Raw genomic sequence first — 16149 nt, 5'->3', positions numbered from 1 at the left:
GCAGCCAAACATATAAAGGGCCTTTTAACTATGAAAGGATAGGCACATAACTTTGCAACATTAAGTTACACTATCCAAATACTACATACTATGCTTCCTAAAGGGGAAAAAAGGCAATTAGAACTGTAGACAGAATAATATTTAAGAGAAATAACTGAGCTTTTTAAAGCTTGTACACAGATATTAATGAAATTTTTTCCAATGTTTTATAAAATAGTTGGAGTAGCACATTTTTAAAGAAATAAAAGAGGCCTAACTAACTTATTCAACTCATTGGGGTTTTTATGCTCAGTCTGCACCCTTTCCATCTTTGACATTGTCAAGCCTCTCAACATTTGCCACCACTCGCCATGCTGAAAGGTCTTGCAGTTCAATCATAATTTTTGGGATATTAAAAAACTGATCTATGTAGAATTAGTTGTACCTAAACCCATGTATAACCTAGCATAGGACCGGATTGTTAGGAATTTTTCAGAGCAATTAGAGGATCCCAGCGCTAATCTCTAAGCAATTTCCAAAGATCAGGCGTGTACCAAGGAGTGACAATTTTTGTGGACTTTTATATGCAAAATCTTAAGGAAACATTTGCAGGGAATATTGCACCCTAACATTCTTCTGACTATGGCTGAATCCACATTACAGCCCCTTGTTTGCAAGGCAGCACTATACTAATCCTACCCCCACCACTCAATTGCTGCTCAAGCAGCACACTGTATAGAATACCATGCCAAAAGTCATTTGTTAATAATATGAGTCTGTATTAATTACACAGCACTGGGAAGCACAGTAAAAAGTGGAATGATCTACATGGCATTTGAAAGGTATCCCACCTGTCTAAGTTTCATTCCCTTTCCTTTGCCACCTCCAGGAATCACCTCTGGGAGGAGTGCAGAGGGAAGAAATGTTGTGGTGCATCTGCAGCAGCACAACCAAACGCCTTCATCTGCCCATAGCTGTCAACTTTCTCCTTTTCTTGCGAGGAATCCTATTCGGAATAAGGGAATTTCCCTTAAAAAAAGGGAAATGTTGACAGCTATGCATCTGCCCCAGGCGCAACAAAGCATGTCTTTCTCATATCACAGTCACAGCAGGTGCTGCAACCTTCCAACAGCTTGACTTCCCCCCAAAGCTGCACTCCTCTATTGTCTCCCGAGGCAGACAGATGCCAACAAAATTAACAATAAAACCTATATTTATCTGGGCAGGGGGCGTTGCCAATTTTTGTCCTCGCTCAGAGCGCCATATTACCAAAGTACGCCCTGTTCTCAGGCCAGGAAAGTGCTGGAGGCAGGCTTTGCAGCAAGGCCTTCCAAATCCATGGATCCTCCTCAGGGTCAAACACTTGGCAACTTTTAAACGTTTTAAGAAAATGGAATAACTTGCAGTACAAATACCGCTGGATACTCAAAAGGAAGTTCAGTGGGACTTACTCTCAGGCATAATATTGCAGCCTAAGAACGAGGCACAATGGTTGGCTATTGTTGTTGTTAGGTGCTTGACACTGTTAGAACTAGCAGAATTTAGAAAATACATGGCCATGACTTGCTAGTTACTCTTAAAAGTCAGGCAGAGGAATCTCTGCTGGCTTGCCAGCATGTATGTTGGCCTGTTTTCTTTTATTTGTTTTATCATTCACTCCACCCACCCTCAGATTGTGGCCCTTGGAAAACAGTTCATGTTAAAATCTCCTCTCAGGCTGAATGAGATTCCCATCACTCTTATTTTATACTCAACTTTTGGTAACCTTTTCAAAAAGGGTGGGCAACAGCCCATTTAAAAGCATATTCTCTCAATGATTATCTGGAAGAGAGCAGATAAGGAGTTTCTTATAAATATGCTCTTATTTGTGTCCACTGTTCCTACTAACAGAGTAGATCTTCTCTTCAAATAAAACTCTTCCTTCTACAGATTTTTTTCACAGTGAGATGCATAACTTACCTAGGATCCAAATTATCAAATGTTATGCAAGTTACACGGCCATGACCATTTTTTGGGAGTCTGCAATCCTATTTACACACTTCTTTAAAAAGCACCGCCGAACTCGGTTTCACGAGTTCCTCACGAGTTATGCAATTTCCCCAGGTCTAGCGCCCCTTTCCATTTCGGGCACGTTTGTAAGTAAAACCTTTGCAACAGCAGCCTGAACTAGAGGAGCCCATTCAAACAGAACACATTCACGCACGAGCTCCAGAAGACGCTTTTCCAACTTGAGAACCTATGCCGCGCATGCGCTCTAGGAAACTCCTTTTCAGACTGAGAACCCGATGCTGCGCATGCGCACCACCCGCGTTCGTTATTCTCTCACTGAGGGTTAAAAATCCGAGCCCTTCTTACCCTTTAATATAGGATGTGAGGACGACGCCCCCAGCGAGCCTCGCTTCTTACTAGCGCCGCCGGACAGGGGCGACTCTCCAGTTTTACTTGGGCTGAGGGTCACGGGACTCCCACCGTTCATCTCGTTCCTTACTGCCAGCAACCGCCGCGGTGGGGGTGTCTTTGGGCTCAATGCTTGGACAGCGCATGCGCAGCTGCCATAGTGTGTGTGTGACAGAGCAGGGCGGGGAAGCCTTGCGAGTACAGCGCATGCTCAAGGAGTGCGCTTTCGTTTTGCGGGGAAGTTCGCAGTCCGAGTGCGGGAGGGGAGGGGTCGGTCGCTGTGACGTCACCCAAGCCTATCTGCTTGTTCAATGCTGTCATGATGGTTAGTGTTAAAGAGTTAAAAAGAAACTAGCCTCCAGCTGGGATCAGATAGCTAAATCCCTTTGTGTTTGTGTGCGAGCGTGTTCTTATTTTTTTACTTTTACATTATTGTACTAATTTATCTCCACCCCCCGACTTTATAATGTAAAAATGCTGCTTTTAATTTGGAGGGGCTGTATTTTACATTTTTTAAAATGCAAGTTTTCTAATTGTTCGGATGCCTGACAGTGCAATCCTAACGCTATGTCTACTCAGAAGTAAGTCGCACTGACTTCAATGCGATTTATCCCCTGGTAAGCAGAGACATCACCTTGCCATCAAAGGTCCGTATAGTTAAAGCTATGGTTTTCCCAGTGGTGATGTATGGAAGTGAGAGCTGGACCATAAAGAAGACTGATCGTCGAAGGATTGATGCTTTTGAATTATGGTGCTGGAGGAGACTCTTGAGAGTCCCATGGACTGCAAGAAGATCAAACCTATCCATTCTTAAGGAAATCAGCCCTGAATGCTCACTGGAAGGACAGATCCTGAAGCTGAGGCTCCAAGACTTTGGCCACCTCATGAGAAGAGAAGACTCTCTGGAAAAGACCCTGATGTTGGGAAAGATTGAGGGCACAAGGAGAATGGGACGACAGAGGACAAGATGGTTGGACAGTGTTCTCGAAGCTACTAGCATGAGTTTGACCTACGTGCGGGAGGCAGTGGAAGACAGGAGGGCCTGGCGTCCTCTGGTCCATGGGGTCACGAAGAGTCGGACATGACTAAACGACTAAACAACAAGCCTTAGGATTGCAGCCTTTGTTGATGGGTGATAGTGCACGTGGCTTGTTTTTATATTTTAAATTTTTACTGGGTTTTTTTTAAAAGCAGCTTGAAAGCCTTTTAAGAGGGTTTTAAACTCAATCCAAATTGAATGCCCATTTACAATGTGCAACTTCTCCCAGAGAACCCTGGGAACTGTAGTTTATTAGGAGTACTGGAAATTGTAGGTCTGTGAGGGGAAAACTATAGGGTTCTAGAATGATTTGTGGTAATTCATGTGCTTTAAATGTGCTCTGAGTGCCCTTTGAATGTATGGTGTGAATCTGCCCTTGACAGACGGTAAAAACATGTCATAAAATAAAAAGCACTGTTGATTGTTTGGATTGTCGCTCAAAACATTTAAGGTGTAGACTGATTGCCTATCCACCTCCTCCTCCATCTTTCCTCAGGCACACCAGGACACCAGAACCATAAAGAGAGAGCATCAAGAACAGCTGTAGAAAAAGCCAAATACTGTGCAGTCATACCTCGGGTTACAGACACTTCAGGTTGTGTGCTTTCAGGTTGCGCACCGTGCTGAACCCGGAAGTACCAGAACGGGTTACTTTTGGGTTTCGGCGCATGCACAGAAGCGCTGAATCGCAACCCGCGCATGCGCAGACGTGGCACTGGGGGTTACGAACGTGCCTCCCACATGGATCACGTTGGCAACCCGAGCGTCCACTGTACACACAAACACCAATATTGCACAAACTTCCCTTTCACCTAACCCAAAGAGCTGTACAGAGGAAGAATAGTTTATGTAGATAGCATCTCTTTTGGTTGTGGGTAGTGAAATTCTGATGGTGAGGGCAGTGCAGTAGGAAGCAAGAAAATTTGGTGCTGGTGTTGTCTTGGACACTTGCATGGACTGCACAGAAGGCCCCTGTAAGCTGTACTATACCCATGTTTTTCCCTCCATAGAGGAGGAAGCACCAAGGTGTAAAGGCAGCTGACAGAAAGGTACACTAGAGTCAGCTGTGAAGTGATTTATAATAATAATTATTATTATTATTATTAATATCTGGCTGAGTTTTCCCAGCTACTCTGGGTGGCTTCCAATCAAGTGTTAAAAACAGTACAGCGTTAAATATTAAAAACAGGCATTGGAGGGGAGTGGTATGTCCCACAGAGAAATTTATGGTCTGCAAATAAAAACATCCTGAAGATCCCAGGCCACAGAGAGGTTAGGCTGGCCTCAACTAGAGCCAGGGCTTTCTCGGCCGCGGCTCCAATCTGGTGGAACGCTCTGTCACAAGAGACTAGGGCCCTGCGGGACTTGACATCTTTCCGCAGGGCCTGCAAGACAGAGCTGTTCCACCAGGCCTTTGGTCAGGGCACAGCCTGACCCCCTCCTCTGGCAATCTGCACAGAATTGATGGTTGCCATCAATTTGATTTTAATTAATTTTATAATGAATGTTTTTAGAATGTTGGATTATTTTGATTGTTGTTAGCCGCCCTGAGCCCAGCTTCGGCTGGGGAGGGAGGGATATAAATAAAATTTATTTATTATTTATTTATGGTAGGCAGGTGGCATTTGCTACTCGCCCACAACTACGGCTATTCTGTAGTGTGCTTTTGTCACAGCACTATCCACTGGTTATTCATAATGTTGTTGATCATTTGACTCCCCCACCGCCAATAATATAGTGTCAATTTTCTAGGTGTTGCTTTGAGAATTTCCTTCCTATCTGCTCCAATCACCAAATAAGATTTTAGCACCAGTTTGTATCCAAAGACAGGACTTTCACCTTGCAACCAATTGTCAGATGTCGAGGTGTCTCATATCTGTTTCCCTACCCCTTGCACAGAGATAATTTTCCTACAGGAAAGAGCACATATGTTTCTGATAGCGAAACGGCTATTTCGGCACAAGTGTATGCCTCCTGCAGTCATACAGCAAAACATGCAGGCTACATTTCATACATGATGGTCTAAATGCCTTGTTCTATAGAGATATTTCTATGCAGTGGGGGGAAATGCAATGTATGAATTACAGAACTGAACTGAATGGCAGCCAGTTTTGTAACAGGTGGCCTTCAAAGCCACAAATTTTGCTTTCATAAAATAGGGTCTGGTGCACAGGTGCACAATTCAGGTTGTTGCTTTTTTGCATTGTATGCTCACATAATTTTGTCACAGTTTATAGTCAACGAAGTGGTTTTTTTCTTTCTAATGGAAAGGAAAGCAGGCAGTAGTTATAAAAAGGCAGCGTTTGCAGATCCTGTACCTGTCAGTTCATACGATAGAGTCATCAAGTCATAAAGCTCTGGGAATATTTATGGCTCTGAGCATGAAAATCAACATATGTAGTCATCATATAGAGTTTTGGGAAGATTTACTAAACAAATTGTGTCACTTTTGCCTTGCTAGGGAACCCGCTTTCTCTTTTAGGGATCATCTTGCCATTTATGATTAGTGTTAGCGGCTTTCTGGATTGTAAAATCTTTGGATTAACATGCCGAGTCCTGTCATTTTTCCCACAGGCTGTCTAGCAATGATAATCCACTAAAGGATTGTTTCATCCAAGTGGCGGTGTTTGAGTCAAATGCTGGCAACAGGCAGGGAAACCCAAACCTGTTGAGGCAGACTTCTCACGACACACAAAGATTTGGAATGACAGCCTTTAAGAGAGGGGTTGGGGGGGGGAGCAGAAAGGGAGACATACATTGCGTGAGCCGAATAAGTCCATGGGCAGCATCTGTGATGGAAGACTGAGACCGTGGTCGTGATTGTTGGAAGTTTGTGGGCTGTGATGATGATCTTGGTCAAAGCAGGCCTGGGGCTGCACTCTTTGGAGTAGTTGCCTTGTCAGATTAGTCATACGGTTACCATATTTGATGCTCAACCTGGACAGACAGGCCTGCCAGGCAGGAACTGCTCAGGCAGATGATGTTAGGGGGAGCACAAAAATTACCCACTGCAAGACTAAGAAGACAGATGACACCCAGCAGGAACAGCAAGCCAAATCCACGGAATCCACAATACAGCTGGCTGGCCCTAGGCTACCTGCCTCTTTGAAGTGGAATAGACATCACCGACGAGCTGTCACGTTAGATCATGAGACTGGAAAAAGCTGAAAGAGATTTAGTTCATCCAATAAAATGGAAAGTTTAATGGCTCTATATCTTCCTAAAGGGGGCCAAGGTAACACAGGAATGGAAAAGGGGGAATCCTTAAGATGCAACCACAATAAAAAATTACCAACCTCCCCCTTTTTTTCTGGGGAGGGAAGGATGAGCCAGGCTCTCTTCAGCAGCAGCTGAAATGATTGCAGTCACTACCCATACAGGAAATAAAAGTTACGCCTGCAGAAATGCTAGGCAAAGCGGTAACAAGCAATCACTACAAAATCAAGCTCCCTCTCCAATCTTTAACTTCTTTCTACATTACTCTGAAGCTCGGGGGCTATAGCTAATGATATAAATCCACCACACATGACATGGAGTGCTAGAATGCGAAGGTTGTGTACGTGAGAGTGCGTGCAAGAATCTGTATATTCAAAAAGCATACGAGTATACAACAGGGGTACTTTCTTATAAATGCTTTGTGATAAAGATTTGACCCGATTTATTTGAAAGTGAAAGGACATAATTTCATTTCACTACATCAGAAGTATAGCACTATGGTTCCTAATGCACAGAAAAGTGTTTAAAGTGTAGGGAGGATATATGAAATGGAGTGTTCTGATAATGGAGAACAGCAGGCTTGTCTAATTATGGATGCCGAGAAGAAATACTGCTCTCCAAAGGGCAAAAGTTAAAAAGCCACCAATCTATTAAACTGCCATATTTCTACAAGTTTTAGATTGATGGTTAAAAGTCCATAGAAACAGGGGAGGCAGTTTTTCTTTTATTTTTTAAAATGTAAATGAGAAAGGATTGAATATGTATTTAATTCTATGACAAAAAAAGAAAAAGATAAAAAGTGAAATATGGCCAGTCCAGAGTAAGGACAGTTTAAAGCAGGATAATAGATCCCTATAAATTTAATGGAAACTATCACTAGAAAAGATAAGAGATAGCAGCTGTCCTACCTGCAGGCAAAAACCTTTTAAAACTTTTCTTCCCAATCTTTTGTTTTCTGACAACTTAACTCCTATGAGTGATGGTATAGGGCAAAGTTGTATCCGTACTGCTTAAATCAAAGAAATAGTATTATCTTACTAATGGTAATAGTAGCTAACCTGTTTTGAGACTGCATGGCTATAAATGCATATTTAAGTTTATTATATTTCCTCCCCCCCCCCGCCTTTTCCCCCCAAGGAGCTCAAGATGGTCACATAGTTGTCTCCCTCATTTAATCTCCAGAACAACTCTGAGAGTTAGGTTAGGCTGAAAGGCAGTGATTTACCCAACAGTATGTAAATATATAAATGGTACTTTCATGGGACACCTCGAAATCACTCTTTGAATTTCGTACTTTTCCATGGCACTGCCATATCCCTTGCTGTGCATAGCAAGATTCTTATTCTTCTGCCACTTTAAAACAAAGCGTTTCATACCAGACGGAACCAAGACAGATTGCCACATGTCTGAACCCATTACAAGGTGTGGGAAATCACCTGACAATGGACTGAAAATCATTTCATCCCGGTGTACATAGTACTGTAAGGATAAAATTAAGGAGGAATAAATAAATACATTTCTCATCAAATGTGAACAGTGATTTAAAGCCCCAGGTTAGGTTAATGCTCTTCATTCTATCCAACTATGGGGGGGGGGTGCTCTCTCATAAAAGCAAAGCAGAATATTTGTTGTTACTTAAAATGGGGCTGGCCAGTGCAATTCTTCTAAATAAAATAATAATAGCAGCTAAGAAAGGGATAAAGTGGCAGGTCTCACACTATCTACTACCTGGACACTATGTATGTAGCAGCTTCCGCAAAATGATACAGTTGGCCTCCATTTGTTAGAATGGCAGGAGATAAAGTCTGTTCCATTCATGCAGTTTTATGCAATCCACTGTGTATATTACCCTTCTTGAGGAGGGCAGGAATGATACACATGGAGTTTCTGGGTACCTTCCTATTCCGGTACCAGTCAGGTTACCAACAGAGATGTGTTTATTAACAAATGCCTGCAAACCATTCTGCAGGTCAACAATTCCTAAATGTTCTGTAATATGTAAACACCAGCTCCTCTTACTGAACACGGAATGTGCCTAAACTAGAGAGAGGACCACCTACATTTGTTTGCACTGGGCATAAGTTGCTGCCTGAAAATAATAAGGCACAAAAGGCAGGAGCCTGAAAATAGCAGAAAATATAATGAAGAAGTTTCTGTGGAACTAAGATAGTATGAGTTTTGTTTTTAAATGATTAGTTCCTTATTCCATTCACCCTTGAAACTTTAATATTTTGTATCAATTTCTATCTTCCCCCAACCCCTAGAAATAAATAATAAAAACAAGGGCTTTTAAAATAATTTATCACATAAATATGATTTGCTACCAATACATTTGGCTTCTGCTTCAAAATTATTGGCACAATATATTTTTTCATAGTTAACTTTTTACAAAACAAGTGTAAACATTCATAGGAGAAAAATACAAGGGAGTACTATGCATGATACAATTCAGACCAATAGCACAGCTGACATATTGCAGTAAAAGTTCTATACGTTTCCATACGATAAAAGCTAAGTTCCTATGTATCTGTATGGTTAAAATAAATGTTCTACTTTAAGAAGCTTGATTCACATTTCACTTGTTGAAATTTGCCAAAACAACTGTTTTAATGAAGTCCGTATTTCTAGACAGCTACTCAATGCAACTTTATTACTTTAGGCACCAACTGTTCAGCTTCACATATGGAAATGGCAGAAACCAAGGCTTGCACATTAGTCGTTCTAAAGGACGTTTTTCACTTCCTAGGAAATCCTAACATAGCACTTAATGTGTATTATAGAGTCTGTTCTTGATGAAGACTATGCTAGACAGATGTTGCCGGATACCTGGATAATGCTGAATATGATTAAACCAACGAGAGACGTTAAGGTATTTCTCCTTCTCCTGCACTGTAAGGTCGGCCTAAATAATGGAAGAAAAAGTAAGTTTCACATATTATGATTAACAGCAATATATAGTGTCCATTAACCTGTTAAATCAGGTCTCAAAATTTGAATTGTGGAAGTATGGCTCATGCATTTGATTTCATACTAAGTAAGATTCTTCATTAGTTTATCATCATGATCCAATCCTGTGTCCTAAGCAACAACAAAAAACCATGAGTTCTTTTATTGTTCTTGTTTCATCTGTTCTGCTATCACATAAACTTGGCCTAACCCAAGATATGTTACTTTTGTTAACTTTGCCACCCCCAATATTCAAATAATACAATTTATTCTGTGCGTATTGTTCTATTTGCTAATGTAATAGCTGCAAAATATGGAAACAGCATTTTCAAAGGTTAAGGGGGGGGGGCGGGAGTAAACTTCAGGATGGATGACCTTGGACTGGTCCTTTGCCCCCATTCCACCCCGAAGTATTAGAGATGGAGGGAAGAACCCCAATTTGTGCTTTCATGCTCCAGATATATAAGATACAGATAACCTTGATATTATGGAAATACAGTCAGGAAAACACCTAACGTTTTTCTATTCTACACTAACATAATGGGAAAACCCTTGAAACGTTATGACCCTTTTCTTCTGAAGTTACTATTGACAGAGGAACGGAAATCAAATTTTGAAAGGAGAAAGGCATCTCCCAACCAAAGCTGTAACAAGCTTGTACTCACTATGATGTGGTGCAGTCCATAGTACAGTAAAATATCTGCTAAAGTAAAATTGTGTCCTGTAATATAGACTTTGTCTTCAAGGTATGAATTCAGGTCCTAGAAAGAAACAAAATGAATGCACTTCAAAAAAGGAGAAATACTTAAAATATACTCTTCCACATACTGTCACCATGACTGATAGGCACAATCACTACAGATGTATGCACAATCACTACAGAGTAATTGAATATGTAGTCTGGGCAAGTCTCCCAATTCCTCAACCAGTTCTTCCACTCTGCTCAATGCTGACTCAGGGTGCCAAAGCAGACAGGGACTGAAAATACAGAGTGAAAATTGTTGTTCCATTCCTCTCCCAACAGTTCCTTATAATATACAGTGGTACCTCAGGTTACATACACTTCAGGTTACAGACTCCGCTAACCCAGAAATATTACCTCGGGTTAAGAACTTTGTGTCAGGATGAGAACAGAAATCGCGCTCCAGCGGCAGCAGCAGGAGGCCCCATTAACTAAAGTGGTGCTTCAGGTTAAGAACAGTTTCAGCTTAAGAACGGACCTCTGGAACAAATTAAGTACTTAACCCAAGGTACCACTGTATAGGCATAATGTATCCTTACTCAGAATAGTTGACATGAACTAAGGATGGAAGAAAAGTAGTGGAGGATGATCCATAAGGGCTAATGGGGCACTGCCTCACCAAGTTCAGACTGCTCTCAACCAGTTCCCACCTGCCTCCTTCCTTCTTTACAATGAGTTCAGGGGGTGCCTTGGCTGTCAGCTTCCTTCTCAAGTCTCAGCGCTACCTTTGCAGAATTCAGCAAAGAGGAGGATGGGGACACAACCAGAACTAGTTGACTCCGGCTGCTATTGACTCTGGCCCTACCTATTGTTGGTCTGTCTCCTGGTTCCAATGGGCAGCTTCCACTGGTTACCAGTGAATGACAGCTCTTTTCAAGAGGACAGTCACACAATCCAATAACTAAGAATTAGAACGATTGTAAAATCAGACTGAAAATTTGGTACTAAGCACAGAGCATTGTTCAGCCGAAGCTGCACACATTTAAATCCCATTGATTTCAATGGGATAGTCAACTACAATGAATACCTTAAGAGATATTATATATGAACTGCCACTGGTTAAATTCAGTTCATATTGCAAAAAAAGCAAAAAAAAGCAAAAAAAGCAAAAAAATTATAATAAGCACACTGCTAATTTCAGTGGGTCTACTCTGAGTAAAACTTAATTGGAAACAACCCAGCAATTATGTTACCTTGAGATCCAAACTTTCAGTGTGAGAAATTGTTACTCTTACCTTCAAAATTAGTCGAATATCTTCTTTACTGGACTGTTTATCTACTTGCGTTACTCTGTATTCTAACCACTGCTGAACTATTGCTTTCTCTTCTGCGGTGCTCCCAAGCAGCTGTTCCTTCTTTGCTTGTTTGACTAGATGGATGGCTATAGTTGTCAGTCCTGTCAGACTGGGGCCATTGTTCATCTGTAGTACAGGAGTCTAAGAGAAGGAATTCAAGCCAATTCAGTTATTCGGATGTAGAACAATATTTGAACTTCTGCTGCAAGGCATCTTGTCAAACTCCATTTTATAAAAGAAAAGCTACCTTGTGTGAAATAAAAATCCAACTAAATTTCTTGGAAATTAATCCCATTTAATAAATGAATTAAGACTAGACTCAAGTGATTACATGAAGAAATGCAGTTTTATAACCCTCTACACATGGGTTTTTTAAAGCATTTTGAGCAGAACACACCCACACAAAGCTGAAAAACTGAATGGAGAAATAACACCAAGGGGCCCAAAGCCTTGCTTCATAATATTTCAAATACAAGTGGGTCCAATATGGAGTATTTCAGCTATTGATTTCCTACAAAATAAGTAATGGGGAACCAGGAAGAGCCTTTTCGGTAGTGGCACCTGCCGTGTGGAACGCCCTCCCATCAGATGTCAAGGAAATAAACAACTATCTGACTTTTAGAAGACACCTGAAGACAGCCCTGTTTAGGGAAGTTTTTAATGCTTGTTGTTTTATCGTGTTTTTAATATTCTGTTGTGAGCCACCCAGAGTGGCTGGAAAAACCCAGCCAGATGGGCAGGGTATAAATAATAAAATTATTATTGTTATTTGTTATTATTTTAGGAGCATCCATGGGTTATCAGCAAGAACCACATTCAAGTTCATATACATCCAGCACCACCACCTGGTTAAGGGTTGCCCAGAAAGAACCATTTCAGTATGCACATGAAAGTTTGAAATAATCTACTAAAAACAACCTAACATATTTTGGAGAAGGGTTCACAAAAGACCACATTTTCTCCAATATAAGAGTGTTCCGACATTTAAAACACTCCCCCCCCCAATGGAATTGTTAACTGCAGTACTCAGATCTGATGAATGCGTATCAAATGGTGCACACCCATTCACTCCCTTTTCCAAAGAAGCCAACCTGGAGAAAAGCAATCCACAGACATAGCCCAAAACCAATGTTTCATTTCCAAAGTTGTAACATCAGAAGCCGAGACACTTTCTTAAGGCCTAGCCATACAACAGAAACATATGTTGTTGTTTCTTATGCCCCAGTGAAGAGAAGGAAGCAGTTAAGAAAAAGATGCATGAGAAGTCATCCATTGGTGCTCATGTATAGATTTAAGATCATGTAGATTAGTTTTTATTTAAAATGAATGGCAACGGGAGAGCGGGCAGAGCCTCTGACAACATTTCCAGCGCAACCTCGTGCACGTCCGGGCAGAAAGCAAGTCCCATCACGCTCAGTGGGGTGGGTGCAAATCGCAGCCCCAAAATAAACTGCTAATAACCAGCGCCTGTGTTATCATGAGGCTAACTAGGGCGCAGCCCCCAGAGGGACCTTAGAGGCTCACAGATTATTCAAAAGGATTTGTGTGCCTTAGCGTTTTCTTTTGCATTTGAGAAAGGCAATCAAATAGTCGGGTTAACTTTGCAGAACAGGCAAAGCTGACAGGAAAAATCCGAAACCAGCATGATCAAGTATTCCCAAAAGGACTGGAGTAAATTTATACGAGATCTGAAAGATTATTGTAAGCAGTTAACATCATCAGTAGGATTGCCTGAAGACTTTTAATGAGAATTTGTATACCTTTCTATATTTATTTAAAATCTGAGCCATTTTGTAATGAGTGTAATTAGAATCGGAAAACGTGCAAATTGCAATGATATAAAGGTTAATTTTGAAAGCCATGAGCCGGGAGGGAAGGAAGTCGATAGGATCTAAAGAGCCAGGGAGGTAAAGTGGATAAGAATGATGTGAATTTATATTATTAAATGGAAAATAAATAAAAATTATATATACATATGTGTGTGTGTGAATAGTCGGGTTACTTATTCTTGCTAATTATTCTTGCAGTTTCAAGCGCTGTACTTTTCGGGTCTCCCCCCCCCCCACGAGACACCTGCGAAGTTAGCAATTATTTTGTGTATGCAGTTAGTTTTGCCTAGAGAGCTGCAAAAAATCCTGGCACCGGCCCAGTTCATAGTACCATCTGTCAGAGGGGGCTGGACTAGATGAGCTTTGGGGATCCCCCTTCCAAGCCAGTTCTGAGGAGAATCTCCATTCAAACGCGCCTCGGTTGGTCTGCCTGGCGAAGGCAGCCAGCTCCTCCCTCCCTCCATTAACCGCCAGCCCCCTTTTCCCACCCCGGCACCCCCAGTCCCTCTTCACCTTCCGCTCTCCTTGCCCGCTGTACTTGTTCCCCTTCTTCAAGCCCAGGGACTTCTCCAGCAGGCTCAGCTCCTCGGCGGCCGGGCCAGGCCCCACGACGGCGGCCGCCATCTTTCGGCGAAAGGGAAGAAGAAGGGGGCGGGGCGCTCTCAGCCGAGCGGCCTGCGCCGCGATTGGGGGAGGCTCGTTTAGTCCCGCCCCTCGCGAGGCGTGACTCTCTCCCCGGCCGAATCGGAGAAGACGCCGGGGAAGGACTGACGTGGGCAAGGTGGCGGGCGCGTTGGCGCGCATGCGCGAGAGGGCACACACGCGCGCGCCCCTTGATAGCCCAGCCTACTTGGCGCCTAAGAGGATGCTGCCGGTTTAAAGCGGTATCCGTCGCAGTCCCGTGTGCTGGGGCAGCAAAAGCAGCGTGCATCTCTCCAGCGAGAGGCTGCCAGATATCTGGGAGGAGCTGCACGAAGGAACTGGATCATGCCATAAGACCTTTCTCCTCCTCGTCCTCAGAAGATTGCTTGTTTGTTTTCGTTTTTAAAATTGCACACATTTACAGTATAGGCATGGATTCACGTGCCCAGTCAGTGAGCAGACTGTCCCAATCTTCTCTTTCACTGACATTCTGTTTCATATTCTTTGGATTGCTGCATCCCCAAATAAATTTCCACCCCTTCCTCTACATAGCTGTCAACTTTCAGATTTGAAAATAAGAGATCAGCAGCCTCGAAAATAAGGAATATGCAGCCAAAATAAGAGGTCAGCAGCCTCACCTGTCCCAGGCACTCCTGTCTTCCACTGCCTCCCGCAGTTTGATCAAACTCATGCTGGTAGCTTCGAGAACACTGTCCAACCATCTCGTCCTCATGGTTCAATGTTACTAGTGAGCAAAGTTACCCAGTCAGGATTTGAATCTTGGTCCTAACTTTTGGGGTTATGTTTCTATTTAGCTGTCCTTTAATACTGACAAACCGTATCTCCCATTCATCTGTCAGATCCCCTGTAAATCTAAAGTAAACTTTTCAAAAATTCCTTGTAAACCATCCCCCAAAATTTCTTTGCAAGCTTGCATAGCCACCACATGTGTATTAATGATCCTTCAACTTCCAGACATTTCCAACATAAGTTTGATCCTCTCACACATTTTTGCAATCTTACTGAGCATCAGTTACTGCCTGTAGATCATTTTTTGGCTATTCTCTTTAATTGCATAAGGTGGTTTTAGTTGCTGCTACTCCTGGTGGCTGTATAGAAACTCAGAATCAAATGCAGCATGCCATTGAATTCCTATTTTTTGGGGGGAAGAACAGCAGGAGGGGACTCTGCCTTGTAGACTATTTATTGTTTGTTTGTTTAATTTCTATACCTCCATCCGAGGATCACAGGGTGGTTTCTTTTATTAAATTTACATACCCTCTGGACCATGGGTGTAGCCAGGGAGGCAGCTGCCCCCCCCCCAAGTAAGTAAAAAAAACCTAACTGACCAATCACCTCGCAAATAGTTCAGTTCTGCCCCCCCCCCCAACATAAATCCTGCCCATCTAACATAAATACCAACTATGCCTATGCTCCTCCCTTGGAAATGTCCTTTTTGATCCAAACTGACTACAATGTGAAGCCAAGGTTTATTCATTGTTCAATTACTCAATATCCATTGGGGTTTGCTTGAGCAAAACAAACCATGATCCCTGGTTCAGATGTAACACTAGGCAAGTGATTGTGGCTTGTTGCTCTCACTTGGGCTAGGGTTTACTGTGATGATGTGAACTAGGGACTCAGCTACACAGCTGCAAATAAAATGTTTTAAATGTGCTGTAAAATGCAATACACAAATGTGAAACTAGATGGCGACAGTGAGCTATGCAAAATTCAATTTATTTTTCAAAATGTTTCTTTAAAAAAGCATTTTCAGAGCTTTTTTTATATGTGTGTAGATTCCACCTAGGTCAAGTAGTGAGTGCTGACCCTGTTCAGATGCAATAATCCCAACCTGTCTTCCAAAAAGATATGATGGGCTGTTGGTTATATTGTAGGTTTGTTAATATTAATTATTTTAGCTGATTTTAACACTATTTTAACACTGTAATACACCCTGGAACCTTATGGGGAAGAAATTATTATTATTATTAATCATCATCATCATCATAATTATTGAAGTACGCAGAAACCATGTGCAATCCAGTTTAACCAAATTCTTTT

General features: G+C 42.1%; 2 protein-coding genes and 1 long non-coding RNA gene across 9 annotated transcripts in view; all 3 read right to left on the bottom strand.

The window, feature by feature from the left end:
- Positions 1-2559, bottom strand: part of BLOC1S5 (biogenesis of lysosomal organelles complex 1 subunit 5) — a 35690-nt gene extending 33131 nt beyond the window's left edge. For 5 of the 7 annotated variants that reach the window (XR_014566320.1, XR_014566321.1, XR_014566322.1 and 2 more), the window contains exon 1: positions 2335-2559. Coding sequence is in view for 2 of the 7 variants with exons in the window: in XM_083747459.1 (XP_083603585.1) it covers positions 2335-2455 (121 nt within the window). In the remaining 5 variants the exon portion in view is untranslated. The remainder of the gene's footprint in view (positions 1-2334) is intronic. The other 2 variants (XM_083747459.1, XM_083747458.1) reach the window with 2 other exon arrangements.
- Positions 2560-6113: 3554 nt separating this feature from the next.
- LOC310848441 lies at positions 6114-7744 on the bottom strand. The gene is made up of 2 exons (XR_014566398.1): positions 7540-7744; positions 6114-6579 (listed from the first exon to the last, which is right to left on the bottom strand). It is a non-coding gene; the product is annotated as an uncharacterized lncRNA (long non-coding RNA).
- Positions 7745-8915: 1171 nt separating this feature from the next.
- Positions 8916-14113, bottom strand: EEF1E1 (eukaryotic translation elongation factor 1 epsilon 1). Its single transcript, XM_083747460.1, has 4 exons — positions 13957-14113; positions 11555-11755; positions 10243-10338; positions 8916-9533 (listed from the first exon to the last, which is right to left on the bottom strand). The coding sequence occupies exons 1-4, from the start codon at positions 14065-14067 to the stop codon at positions 9396-9398; spliced, it is 546 nt and encodes a 181-aa protein (XP_083603586.1). The 5' UTR covers positions 14068-14113; the 3' UTR covers positions 8916-9395.
- Positions 14114-16149: the final 2036 nt, after the last annotated feature.

The sequence above is a fragment of the Podarcis gaigeae genome (assembly GCF_964106915.1).
Source record: "Podarcis gaigeae genome assembly, chromosome: 7".
NCBI lineage: Eukaryota > Metazoa > Chordata > Lepidosauria > Squamata > Lacertidae > Podarcis > Podarcis gaigeae.
Note: the sequence above shows the minus strand (reverse complement) of the source record. Positions and strands in the feature narration are given on the sequence as shown.

Bases quoted from the DNA above. Each gene is read 5' to 3' on its own strand.
- EEF1E1 (XM_083747460.1), bottom strand. From the start codon at position 14,067: ATGGCGGCCGCCGTCGTGGGGCCTGGCCCGGCCGCCGAGGAGCTGAGC. The intron at 11,756-13,956 runs GTGAAGAGGGAC...TCCTTCTCTTAG, and splicing joins GCGGGCAAGGAGAGCGGAAG to ACTCCTGTACTACAGATGAA. The intron at 9,534-10,242 runs GTGAGTACAAGC...TCCATTATTTAG, and splicing joins ATGGACTGCACCACATCATA to GCCGACCTTACAGTGCAGGA.